Source organism: Equus quagga, chromosome 13, assembly GCF_021613505.1.
Source record: "Equus quagga isolate Etosha38 chromosome 13, UCLA_HA_Equagga_1.0, whole genome shotgun sequence".
NCBI lineage: Eukaryota > Metazoa > Chordata > Mammalia > Perissodactyla > Equidae > Equus > Equus quagga.
Genome location: NC_060279.1, coordinates 86,402,210 through 86,416,117, shown reverse-complemented (window position 1 = coordinate 86,416,117; position 13,908 = coordinate 86,402,210). Strand labels below are relative to the sequence as shown.

General features: G+C 36.3%; 1 protein-coding gene across 2 annotated transcripts in view; it reads left to right on the top strand.

Annotated features, from left to right (window-relative positions):
- Positions 1 to 3,236, top strand: part of LOC124251513 (zinc finger protein 665-like) — a 25,204-nt gene extending 21,968 nt beyond the window's left edge. The window contains exon 7 of one of the 2 annotated variants that reach the window (XM_046684382.1): positions 81 to 3,236. In XM_046684382.1, coding sequence (XP_046540338.1) covers positions 81 to 498 — 418 coding nt within the window. In that variant the 3' untranslated portion in view covers positions 499 to 3,236. The other variant, XM_046684383.1, reaches the window with a different exon arrangement.
- The last annotated feature ends 10,672 nt before the right edge of the window (positions 3,237 to 13,908 follow it).

Genomic DNA, 13,908 nt, shown 5'->3' with positions numbered 1-13,908 from the left:
ACTGGAGAGAAACCTTACAAATGTAATGAATGTGGCAGAGTCTTCAGTCAAAATTCACACCTTGTAAATCACCGGAGAATTCATACTGGAGAGAAACCTTACAAATGTAATGAATGTGGTAAATCCTTCAGTGTGTATTCAAGCCTAAGTAAACATGAGGTAATCCATACTGGTGAGAGACCTTACAAATGTAATGAATGTGGCAAGGCTTTTAGCAGGTGTTCACACCTTAGGCTTCATGAGAAAATTCATACTGGAGAGAAGCCATATAAATGTATTGAATGTGGCAAGGCCTTTAGACAATGGTCTGACCTTAGGATTCACCAAAGAATTCATTCTGGAGAGAAACCTTACAAATGCCATGAGTGTGGCAAAGCCTTTACTCGGAGCTCTCACCTCACCAATCATCAGATAATCCACACTGGAGAGAACCTTACAAATGTACTGAATGTGGCAAGGCTTTTAGGTATTGCATTAAACTCAGGGTTCACCAAATAGGTCATTCATACTTACAAACACAATGAATTTGACAAAGTTTTTAATGACTGCTCACTCTTTAATAGATATAAGAATATATATCCTGTAGAGAAACCATACAAATGTAAGGTATGTGGTAAGGATTTTACCCAAAGAAACAAAAGTTGGGGTACATCTTGGAGCAATACCTTACAAATGCAATGAGTGTGGAAAAATCTTTACCTTGAGTTCAAGTATTATGCAACGAGTCCATACTGAAGAGAAACCATGTAAATGTATATGGCTGAGCCTCTGTCCAGGCCTCCCAATGGACAGTAGGCATCAGAATATACATCTTTAACAGAAACCACTCAATTGTGATGTGTGTGCTAAAGCTTTTACCCAAAGATCAAAACTAGAACATCAGGGCTTTATACTGGAGAGCAACCTTACAAATGTAGTGAGTGTTGTAAGGCTTTTCATCAAATGTCCACACCTTTTAAGTAATGAGAGAATTCATGCAGGACGGAAACTATTCAAGTATACTGAATATGGAAATACCTTTAAGAAACAATATCTCCTCAGCATTCACCAAAGAATTCATATTGGGGAGAATGCTTAGAAATGTAATAAATTGGTAGAATTTTTGACCAATTCTCACAATGGACCATACATCCAAGAATGAATACTGGGAATAATAAGTCTCTAGTTCTCTGAGATTAACCTGAGATATTACATACTGCAGAATAATTACAAGTCAAAATACATTAAAACATAAGACATGATGTATATCACGGAGACAAGGACGTGTGGAAATGGCCCATTATCTTCAGTGTATAGAGTATTTTAGTTAATTACTTGAGTTTTCTTGAAGAGGTTACATTTCTGTTTATGACCTTCAAGGTGAAATTTGAAGTCCCTTGATCTTATCCCTTCTTTAGAGGCCTTTCATGATGGTCTTGAGGAATCAATATGATGAAAGGGCCTGCTTCATTAGGTGTGCTTCCTTCATAGCCATGTCCCATGGAAAAACAAGGACACTGAATTGTCAAATTCAATATTGTATAAATTAACATCAGGGAGGTGCAGAGAATAATGTAAAACTACAATATGTCATCATGCTTATTATGTTCAGGGCACACTTCTCTAGTCAGGCCACTGTGGGTTATAGGAATGAATGCTCTGCCAACTGACCATGAAACAGAGAAGGCCAGGACATTAAGGGACTGGACTTTTCATGGGAGGAGAGTGGTGGGTTACTAGGGACTGATTCTGCAGTAGAAATAATGCAGGGGAAATTGTAGTCACTTTCTCCATTGAATGGCAATAGCTATTGTATATCAATGATTAATAAAATTTAGTCTTGGAAATTAAAGAGAGAACAGTTATCTGAGAGGGAAGTTGAATCAAAAGAACCAGAATAGTATGTGCCTGTGTATGATTCACATTTAACTATTGGCAGTATCATAGGTCTCGTGTTTTAATTAATAAAATTTAATCCTTTTTTTTTTTTCATAATCCTGAATGAATTGTTCCTTCTACCAACACAGTTTTATTCCACCTCAGTAGAATACTTTGTAACGTAAACTAACCTTGTACCATTAGGTTCTCAAGGGTGAAGGGATCTATAACAATTTCTTTCCATGATGGAATCAAACAACATGCAATTTTGACATTATATACTCTAATTTGCACTTGAGTTATTCTCTCAACACTCTGTCGGGGATATTTATGTGGCTATAAGGAAAATACCATAGCAATGCAATTTCAGACTCTGATCCCCTAAAACCTGCCCCCCATTGATGAACATACACCATATGGTTATATTTCTTCGTGTCCTTTTTTGTGCCCAAATAAAACCCATGACATCCACCTTTCTTCACATGAAGTGAAAATAAAATATAGTAAGCATATGACAAATACTAGGAAATGAAAGAAAATTTCAGAAATAAGGATAAAAAGAACATAATTTTTTTGTGCTTGGAGTGCTCATGAAATAATTTAAAAAGATCAATGTTCATGAGTTTCCTCATAAGAATGAACAATATACAATAGGGACATTTTTTGTGTGATAAACTGGAAATTTCATATATTCACTCCCAAAACATTTTGTTGTTGCTAATTTGCACTTCTGGCCATCCACTGGAACAGGATGGAAACCTACCCAAAATTTGGTTTGGATATCAAGACTGATGCCATACACTAAAGTGTTATGAGAATGTCTGTTATTTAATAAAGCTTTTAAGGAGAACAGGGTAGACTTCCAAGCTTGTCAAAAAATGGCTTGACAGAACAGAAAATGGTGACTGGCTTGGTATGTTAGGTAGTTACTGGGTGGGGCTGGGGTATTGGTACCCACTTATGGTTTGAACTTAGCAAAGGAGGGAGCACTCAGCCTTTCTTATTAGCTTGCCCAGATAAGGAGAATAGGAAGAGGTTATAGTGAGGTTTAAAAGGTGTCAGTAGTCAAACATCAAAAAATGGAGTCAGACTCTTTAATAAAACACTGGATGTTTACTCTTGAAATTCCTGATTTATTGGTTGGGAAACATCAATTTTTTTCATGCTGATAATTTATTATATTCCTTTTGCTGCTGCCCATATAGGTTTCATCGTAATATATGCTTGTTAAAGGTGCTTTAAGATACTATTTAGATAAATTGCCTAAGATGTTTTTACACTAATGAAGCAATATTAGGAAATGTTTACTAGATAATATTACTAGAAGAGCATTTTTTCAAAGGATATTAAAATGTCAATTTCAAATGATGGTATTAACCAATATGTAACATAGTTCATTTTCAAATGTATTAAAATATAGTTTGTTTTTTAAATAAAATTTTCTTATTAGCATTTTTTCCTTCCACACATTGTGACCCAGAATATATGTTTAATTTACACATTTTCCCCATTTTACACCAAGGGATACAGAAATCAGTGAGTTTTGAGACATTTTTCTTCCCCCTGAAGAAGATTTGCCCTGAGCTAACATCCATTGCCAATCTCCCTCATTTTTTCTTTTTTTTATGTGAGTCAGTCCCACAGCTGGCCACTAACAGATGAGTGGTGTAGGTCTGTGCCCCAGAACTGAAGCTGGGCTGACAAAGTGGAATGCGCCAAACTTAACCACTAGGCCAGTGTGGCTGGCCCTGTATTGAGACTCTTGTGACATTAAAATGCATACAAGGCAATGCCAGGTATAAAGTAGGTGTTCTATAAATATGAAGAGTTCCTTTAAGTCTTTAGTCCAATGGAGGAACTAGAAGGACACAAGATGAACTGAAATCTCTTTAAAATCTTTTTATCACTTTACTGTTTATTTAAGTTCTGGGTGACTTTGAATTTTTCCAGTTTTGTTGAGATATAATTGACATACAGCATGAAATCTCTTAATGTGGGAGATGGCTATGGTCAGGTACTTGAAAATCAAGTGTGTGGAGGTTAACAAGCATGCAGTAAAGTAAATGAAAATATAATGATGAGTAGGATAGAAAGTCCCCAAGATTCCAACTATGGTTTGTGACAAGGAGATAACCTCCATTGCCAAATGCCTGGAGGCCATTCTGCCATTTCCCAATGACTGGTGTTCACATTCAGAGCCAGAGGATCTTACAGGGAAAATGAGGTTTGTGCTACTTTTGTCATGGGAACTGACACCCAATATCTTCCATTTAGAATCTGTTCCCACCCCAAAATAATATATTTTTGTTTAGTAGGTGATCTTAATTTTGATATGATCTTTTCTATCACACTGAGTAAGAGCCACTGTTAATGCAATATGTGTAATAACTGCTTGAACTTTCAGCTCTCTGAAGTAAGTACTGATGATATCCTCATTTCACAGATGAAGCTTAGGATAAAGACAGGTTTAAAGACTCATTCAATCACATCCCAGCAAGTGGCTGAATCAGGATTTGAATCCATGTTGTCTGCTGCAAAGACAAATCTCTTAAACATGGTGCTACCCTAACAAGGCAAATTATTTCTGTCCTTCAACCATTCAACATCTGTACTTAATTTTATGAGTCTCTCGTCAGTTTTAAAGGGGTTATCTTCATATATAATTGTGGTTATGGTAACTTTCTATTATGTCTATACTTTTATTTCATAGGCCAATATTAGCAGTGAATGGATATTTAAATAAAATGTCAGTACACTGATTACCAAATAATCCTACAAGAAAGATTATCCAAGATAAGGCTGGATTTATTGAGACAAGAGTGGTTCACCATTATGATGGATACAGAAGACATGTTTCCTTTTAGTCAGGAACAAGAGTAAAATGATACCAACTACTGAAATAATTGCAACAATATTGTGGCTAGTTAAGGTTTAGAAACAAAACATGAGTAAGCGATAAAACTTTTTAGTGTAGAGACTAAATTCTTGATTACAGATCATATAATTATTAATATAGGGCTACAAGAGAAACGATTAGAAATAATGTAATAATGATTGAAATAGGCTCAAAAGACATACATGTAAAACTGCATCTAAGAGCCATGAAAACAGGCACAGTAAATTGAAATAGTAGATAGATTTGCAGTGAGCCTAGGAATGAACATGAATTTAAAAAACAAATTCACCGGGATATAATTTACATGCCATAAAATGGTTTCATTTTAAGAATATAATTCAGTATTTTTTAGTACATTTACAAAGTTGTGAAATCATTCCTACAATCTAAATTTAGAATATTTCTATCAGCCTCCCCCCCAAATACTTTTTACCAAAAAAAAAAAAAAAAAAAAAATCACGATATATTTGAAAGGTGGAAACTGCTGAAATACCTGCCCCACCCCCACCCCCTGCCTTGGTTTGAAACCCACATTGATGACATTAACACTTCCTAAAAAGTTCATTTAAACTCAAGAGGGGAATTAGTTTCATCATAGTCAACATACCATCAGTGTTTTCTTTCTAGATACAATTACTATCCCCATTAAGCACATCATATGTGCAGCATTAAAGACACAATATTCTACCCATTTTCACTAGGACACACAGTTTCTTACATAACTAGACTATTGTACTCCATCTTTTAAAATGTGGAACTATTTCTGGTTTCTCTATTCTGTTCCATTGATCTATTTGTCTGTCACTCTGCCAATACCATGCAGTCTTGATCGCTGTTACTATATTAGAAATCTTGAGATCATGTGTAGTGATTCCAAACACCTTATTTTTCAGATATTTTAGCTCTTCTAGTTCCTTTGCCTTTCCATTTCAATTTTAGAATAATCTCATTTGTCTACAAAAAATCTTGATAGGAAATGCATTTAACCTATATGTCAATTTGGGGTGAATTGACATCATTTCTATGTCGTGTCTTCAAAGCAATGAATATGGTATATGAATATGTTTACTTAGGTCATCTTTGACTTCTCTCATCAGCATTTTGTAGTTTTCAGCCTTAAAGTCCCATCCATGTTTTGTTAGAATTACACATATTTCTTCTACTTTTTCTTTTTTGAGCAATCATACATGGTATTGCATTTTAAATTTCAGCTTCCATGTGTAAATTGCTAGTATATAGAAATGCCATAGATGTTTGTATGTTGTTCTTATATCTTGACACTTTGCAACTTTTACTTTTTCTAGAAATTTTAGTAGATTCCCTTGGATTTTCTACATCATTTTATTATTTTTCTTTTGCTGTGGCAACAAACTACCCCAAACTGGGTGGCTTAAATAAACAAAAAATTATTCTTTTACAGTTTTGGAGAATAGAGTGTAAAATGGATCACAGCACTGTGCTCCTTCTGGATACTCCACGTTAGTATCCATTTCCTTGCCTCTCCTGGCTTTCAGAGGCCACATACATCCTTTGCCTTACCGTCCCCTTCCTCCGCATTCAAGCTGGCAAAGTAGCATCTTAAAAACTCTTTATCTCAGTCCCTCTGCTTCCATCGTATCATTAACTCCTACATGACTCTAACTCTACCTGCACCCCTCTTATTTAGAAGGACCCTTGGGATTATATCACATTTACCAGATCACCCAGGACAAGTTCCCATCTCACGATCATAACTAGATCACATTTCCACACTTCTTTTGGCATTTAAAGTAACACTGTGTAAGTAGCAGGTCACGGATATCCTTTGAGGGTGCATTATTCAGCCTACCCCAGCCATGTCTTCTGAATAAAATTACTCTTCTTCCCTTATTTCACTGGCTATATCTTCTAACACAATGTCAAATAACAGTGGTAAGAGTGGACATCCTTGGCTTGTTCCCAATCTCAGGGGAAAACGATTCAGTCTTTCACCATTAATTATGATGTTTGCTGTAAGTTTTTGTAAGTGTCTTTATTGAGCTGAGGAAGTTTCCCTCTATTCTTAGTTTTCTGAAAGTTTATATCATAAACGGATATTGAATTTTGTCAAATGCTTCCTCTCCATGAATTGAGAGAATCCTGTGTTTTTTTTCCTTCAGCCTGTTAACATTGTGGATTAGATTGATTCATTTTTGAATATTGAAACAGCTGTCTATCCCAGGTAAAATCCATTTGGTCATGGTGTACCATGTTTCTGTGTATTGATTTTTATTGCTAACATTTTGTTAAGAATGTTTGCATCTTCATGTGGGATTTAGTTGTAGCTATCTTCCTTTTGTTCACTTTTTTCTTTCCTAAAACCTTTGTGTAGTTTTCGTATCATGGTAATACTGGCTTCATAAATTGAGTTGCAGGGTATCCCCTCCTCTTCTATTTTCTGAAAGAAATTGGGTAGAATTGCTATTCATTCTTTATACATTTGATAGAATTGTCTAGTGTCACTGTTATGACTCTGTTAAATCAACTTTTGTTAAGAAGAGCCCCCAGATGTCAGATAGTGAGCTGGGGTTCAGTAAAAGACTGGAAGAGAACGTGAAAGACTGACATTTATTACTCACAGGTCCTGGAGGAGCTACAGGGCACACCTAAAGGGGCCATGTAGGGAAGTCAATGCAGGGTGCTTGGGGCAGGACCTGGGGCACATGTTTTTATTAGGGTCCAAGAATGGGGTGGTTTGGGGTTACTGGGCTGTCCAGATTGGTCAATTCAAACCAAAAAGAGCAAGGCTTTGGTAAGTTTTGGGGGGGGGGGCAGTCTTATCTAAAGGGCACACAAGGGGGAGGCCCTGGGAGGCAGGGGAGAATGCTTTTCACAAGGGTGGTTGAGGTAGTAATATCAGGAACTTACATACACTTGTGACTCTGTGGGCTGTTATCTAGAGCATGTGCTCAACAGAGTGGCTAGTGTCAGTTCAAGGCCCCTGTAGACCACTTGGCCACACAAAATGGATGCCAAGGAAGCGATATTATGGAGTACTTTAGCTAAACTCTCAACAATCGCCATCTGTCTCTGCAGAATCTTTTCTTGGTGGGGAGGGGAATTTTAAAATTACAAATTCACTTTGTAATTCAGAGTTTATTCTAATTGGGTGATTTGCGGTAGGTTGTACATTTAGAGGAATGGGCCTATTTCATCTAAGTTGTCAAGTATATATGTGTAGAGTTTTGTAATAGTCCCTTATTATCCTTTCCATGTCTGCAGGTTATGTTTCATTTGATATTAGTAATTTTACCTGTTTCATTTGATATTAGTTATTTGTGTTTTCTCTTATTTTCTTTGATGGTTTAGGGAGTGGGTTGTCAATTTTATTGATCTTTTCAATGAATCAGTTATTTCACTTATTTCCTCTATTTTTGTTTCCAATTTTAATTCTTTTTCTTCTTGCTTTTATTATTTCCTTCCTACTGCTACTGCTTGGTTTGTGTTTATTTTGTTTTTTTCAGATTTCTTAACTACAATTTAGACTATTCTTGAATACTTTCCCCCCTTTTCCAGTGTAAACATTGAATGCTATAAATTTTCCTCTCAGTACTGCTTTAGTTATACCTCACAAATTGGGACACGTTGTATTTTCATTTTCTTTCAGCCTATGTGTTTCCCTTGAGTCTTCCTCTTTAATTCATGGATTATTTAAAGGTATGTTGTTCAGTTTCCAGGTGTTTGGAGATTTCCCTGTTAACTTTCTGTTTGTGATTTGTAATTGGATTCCACTGTAGGCAGAGAACATACTGTGTATGATTTCCATTCTTCTCAATTCATTCAGGGGTGTTTTATGGCCCACAATGTGATCCATATCAGCATATGTTATTTAAATTTTTTTAATTTTTTTTTTTTTTGAGGAAGATTAGCCCTGAGTTAACATCTGCCGCCAATCTTCCTCTTTTTTGCTGAGGAAGACTGGCCTTGAGCTAACATCCATGCCCCTCTTCCTCTACTTTATATGTGGGATGCCGACCACAGCATGGCTTGTCAAGCAGTGCGTAGATCTGCACTGGCAAACCCTGGGCCACCAAAGCAGAACATGCAAACTTAACTGCTGGGCCACTGGTCTGGCCCCTTGGCATATCTTCTTGAGAAAAATGTGTAATCTGCTGGTTTTGGATGCTGTTCTAAAAATGTTGGTTAGATCCTGTGATTTGATGGTGGTGTTGAATTCATCCATGTCCTGTTGATTTTCTATGTTGTTGTTCAATTATTGAGAGAGATGTATTGAAGTCTCAGACTCTAATTGTGGATTTGTGTATTTCTCTTTTTCGTTCTCTCAGTTGTTGCTCCACATATTTTGCAGCTCTGTTCTTTGGTGCACATACACTTGGGATTCCTAAGTCATCTTGGTAGATTGACCCTTTTATCATTATGTAATTTTCCTCTTTTTCCTTAGTAATTTTATTCAATTCAGAATGCATTCTGATTTCCTTTCTAATTTCTTTTTTGTCCAGTTAGTCACAAGTAGGTTATTATTTTCCAAATATTTGGAAAATATTTTTCTGTTTGACAGAAATTTTTCTGTTATTGATTCTATCTTAATTCCAGTGTGGCCATAGACATATTTTGTGTGACTTGAATTCTTTTAAAATTTATCTTGTTTGATGGCCAGAATATGGCTTATCTTGATAAAGTACTGTGTGCACTTTTAAAGATTGTGTATAATTCTTTTGTTAGGTGGAGTGTTCTTACAAATGAAAAACTCAGTTTTCCTCCTCTTTTGTAGGGAAAAATCCAGTTCCTTCCTACTCTGTGTTTCTTCCCTGTGTGTCTCCTTTACTCACACACTCGTACAACAATCACACGGAACACTTCACTTCTGACACTTCTGGTCACCAAATGTGTGGCAATTTTTCCCCACCCCAAGCAATTCTTTCCAACACCAGCTGAGTGTCCTATAATTTAACCCAATTCTGACACTATCTACCTAAAGATAGTGTCAGATCTCACAGCTTAAGGGCTCAGACCCACAAGACTTCCCTCTGCGAACACACTTCAGATGCCAGTCACAAGTCCAGGTTATTGCCTGTGCTTCTGACCAACTGGCTATAGATTAGAGGTTCCAACAGCCTCCCCCTTTGGGGTCGATTAATTTGCTAGAGTGGCTTGCAGAACTCTGGGAAACACATTGACCAGTTTATTAAAGGACATAATAAAGGATACAGATGAACAGCCAGATGAAGAAATACATAAGGTGAGGTCTGGGAGGGTCCCAAGCCCAGGAGTTTCTGTCCCCATGGAGTTGGGATGCATCACCCTCCCGGTGTGCATATTTGTTCACTAGCCTAGAAGCTTGTTGAACCCCCTACAATTGGGATTTTATGAAGGCTTCCTCACATAGGCACAATCAGTTATTAACTCTGTTTCTAGCCTCTCTCTTCTCTGGAGGATAAGGTTAAGGCTCAAAATTCCAAGCTTCTAATCACAGCTTAGCCATTCTGGTGACCAGCCCCATCAAGGAGGCACCCAGGAGCCCACCTAGAGTTGCTTCAATAGAACAAAAGATGCTCCTAGTGCTCTTAGCACTTAGGAAATTACAAGGGTTTCAGAGCTCTGTGCCAGGAGCTGGGGCAGACACACACATATATATTTTCTATTATCTCAGAGTTCTGTAAATGTCAGGTCAATTTCATTCCTTGATAGTATTGTTACAGTATTCTAAGTACTTACTGATTTTCTGTCTACTTGCTCTATTATTGAGAGAGGAGGCATGGAAATTTCTGACCCTAAGTGTGGATTTATCTTTCACTGCAGTCCTGTCAGTCTTTTTCAGGGGTTTTTAAGTTCTGCTGCTAGGTGCATAGTTTTTTATTGTAATGTCATTTTGATGCATTTGCCCTTTTGTAATTATGAAATAGATTTCATTACCCCTGATCATATTATTTGCTCTTTAATCTACTTTGACCTTAATATAGCCACTGTATTTTGAATAGTTTTTTTCCCATGTTTTTACTTTGTCTCCTTATTTTTTAAAGAACATGTACAAAACAGACTGTTGTCTGTCTTTAAAAAAATCCAATTGACAATTTTAACTTTTCAATTGAGGTCTTTAAACCATTTCCTTTTAAAGACATTACTTTATGTTAGATTTAAATTATCTTGCTACTGGTTTTATATTGTCTCCTTTATTCTTCCTTTTTCCCTCTTTTCTGTCTTCTTTGGAATACCTGATATTTTCTACGGGTTTATCTCCCTTTTTGGTTTATTAGTGTTAGCTGTAACTATTTTTTCAGTGTTTGCTTTAGGGGTTATCCTACACAACTAATCACAGCCTACCTTTAAGTGATTTTATACTCTGTATAGAGCATCAGACCCTTGCACGTGTCTGCTTCCATTTCTCCACTCTGGCTCTTTGTGCTATCATCATAGATTTTATTTTTACATATGCTATAACCCCATACTCAAGTCACAGACAGCATAATGACATTTCGTCAACAACAGACCACATATGTGATGGCGGCCCCGAAGATTATAAAGGAGCTGAAAAATTCCTCTTGCCTAGTGATGTCATAGTCCTCATAACACAAGGCAATGCTCACGTGTTTGTGGTGATGCTGGTGTAAACAAACCTACTACACTGCCAGTCATATAGAATAATGATACAGAGAAAGAAAATATTTTTGTACAGCTATACGATGTATTAGTGTTTTAAGTGTTTTTACTAAAGAGTTAAAAAGTTTTAAAAATCAAAAAACATAAATTAAAAAGGTTACAGTAAACTAAGGTTAATTACTGAACAAAAAAATTTTTTTATAATGTATAAAAGTGTTCAGTGTTTATAAAATCTACATCAGTGTAATGTCCTAGGCCTTCACATTGACTCACCACTCATTCATTGACTCATCCAGAGCAACTTTCACTCCTACAAGCTCCATTCATGTTAAGTGCCCTATACAGGTGTACCATTTTTTATCTTTTGTATCATATTTTTATTGTATCTTTTCTATGTGAAGATATGTTTAGATACACAAATATTTACCATTGTGTTACAATTGCCTACAGTATTCAGTATATTACTATGCTGTACAGGCTTGCAGCATAAGAGCAGCAGGCTCTACCATGTAGCCCAGGTGTGTAGTAGCCTATACTATCTAGGTTTGTTAAGTACACTCCGTGATGTTTGCACAAAGATACAATTGCCTAACGACACATCTCTCAGAATGTATTCCCAATGTTAAGTGATGCATGACTGTAGGCTATTATTTAAACAATTATATTTTAAAGACATTTTAAACTTACCAATGTAGTTACTGTTTCTGGTGCTCTAAATTCCTGTGTAGATGAGTGTTCTGCAACCTACAGAACATGAGCCACATACACCCCACCATCTTTTTTGTTATGATCTTTAATTGGAATACAGCCACACCCATGTTTAAGTACTGTTGATCCAGTAAAGGTGAAGCAGAGTAGTTGCAACAGCAACAAAATATTTACCATCTGCCCCTTTACATAAAAAGTTTGCCGATTCCTCACAGTCTCATTTTCATCATGTATCTGAATTACTATAAAATGTGGGATATAAAGCATACCAAAGGCCTGTTGTGCCATATAGGCTGTGAGTGGAAGTCATGCATTACTCATCTGAATGACCAAATATATATTTCTCATAAATCACAATATCACACCCAGCAATTTCACTTTTACATATATACCCAAGAGAAGAGAAAGCATATATCCCCAAAAACATTTTCCACAGAATCACTTTCCATAATAGCCAAAATGTGGAAAGAACCCAAAGCTCCAGCAAATGATGAGGAGATAAACAAGCTGTGGAATATTACTCAGCAATAAAAAGTTATGAGGCACTAATAAATGTTCCAACATAATAACTCTTGAAAACACTATGCTAACTGAAAGAAGGGAGCAATAAGGCCACATATTGTATAACTTAATTTATATGAAATGTCTAGAATAGCCCCATCCATAGCGAAAGGAGCTTACTGTGTGCTTGTGGCAGGGGGTTGGGGGGCTGGAGTAGGGAATAACTGCTAAAGGGTATGGGTTATTTTGGGGGGGCAGTGATAAAAAATAAAAATACTGTGGTTGGGGAACATTGTAAATACAGTCATGCATTACTTAATGATAGGGATACATTCTAAGAAATGTGCCACTAGGCAGTTCCATCCTGTAAACATCATACAGTGCACTTACACAAACCTAGATGGTATAGTCTACTGCACACCTAGGCTACATGGTACTAATCTTATGGGACCACCATCGTATGTGTGGTCCGTCATGGACCAAAACATCATCCTGTGGAGCATGACTGTATACTAAATCCCTCTGTTTTGCACACTTAAGTGTGAATTTTGTTGTATGTAACTTATATCTCAATAAAAGAACCATGGTCTAATATCTCCATATTAAATTCAGAAGACAGTTCTACTAACCACAGCCTGCAAGGCACTGGAGAGACAAGTTCCAGTTCCTATTCTATGATGATGGCAATGGTAATGCCAAGAAGGGGAAGAACTGGAGAAACACATTTTAAGGTAAAAACATGTTTCCCAAATCCCGGTGATACACTTACACATTAGCAAGGCATCTCTTGATCCCACATTATGAGACATTCCAACTCTCACTGAACTTAAAACGTGAGGACCCTCTTTCTTTATGCTTATGAAACACACTTTGCATGTCATTGCTCTATGTACATTTTCATGCCACACGAATCTGAAAACAGACCCTTGACTTATGTATCCTCCAGGTTTTGCAGAGAAGTAAAAAGAAATGCAATATAATATATAAACTGGGCTAAAAGGCATTTCAAAAACTAATTATAATAAAAATATGATTAACAAAATGGAACTTTACTATGGTCAAGAAGTCAAGGAATATAATGCTTATTACCATAACTTCATAGAGATTTTTATATCCTTTCAAAATGGCTCTTCTGAAAAATTACCAAATCATATTATTGTCTGATAAACACCTCCACACATTTTCATGAAGCAAGTGTAAAAATATCTTAGGCAATTTATCTAAACAGTATTCAGAAACATTTTCAAGACTCCTATTGTTCAATGGGATCTATGTCTGCATCAGGAAAAGCAATGTAGAATGTCATTAGCATGAGGAACATTAGTTTTTGCCAACCAGTAAGAAGTTTCAAGAGTAAAATTTCAGTTTTA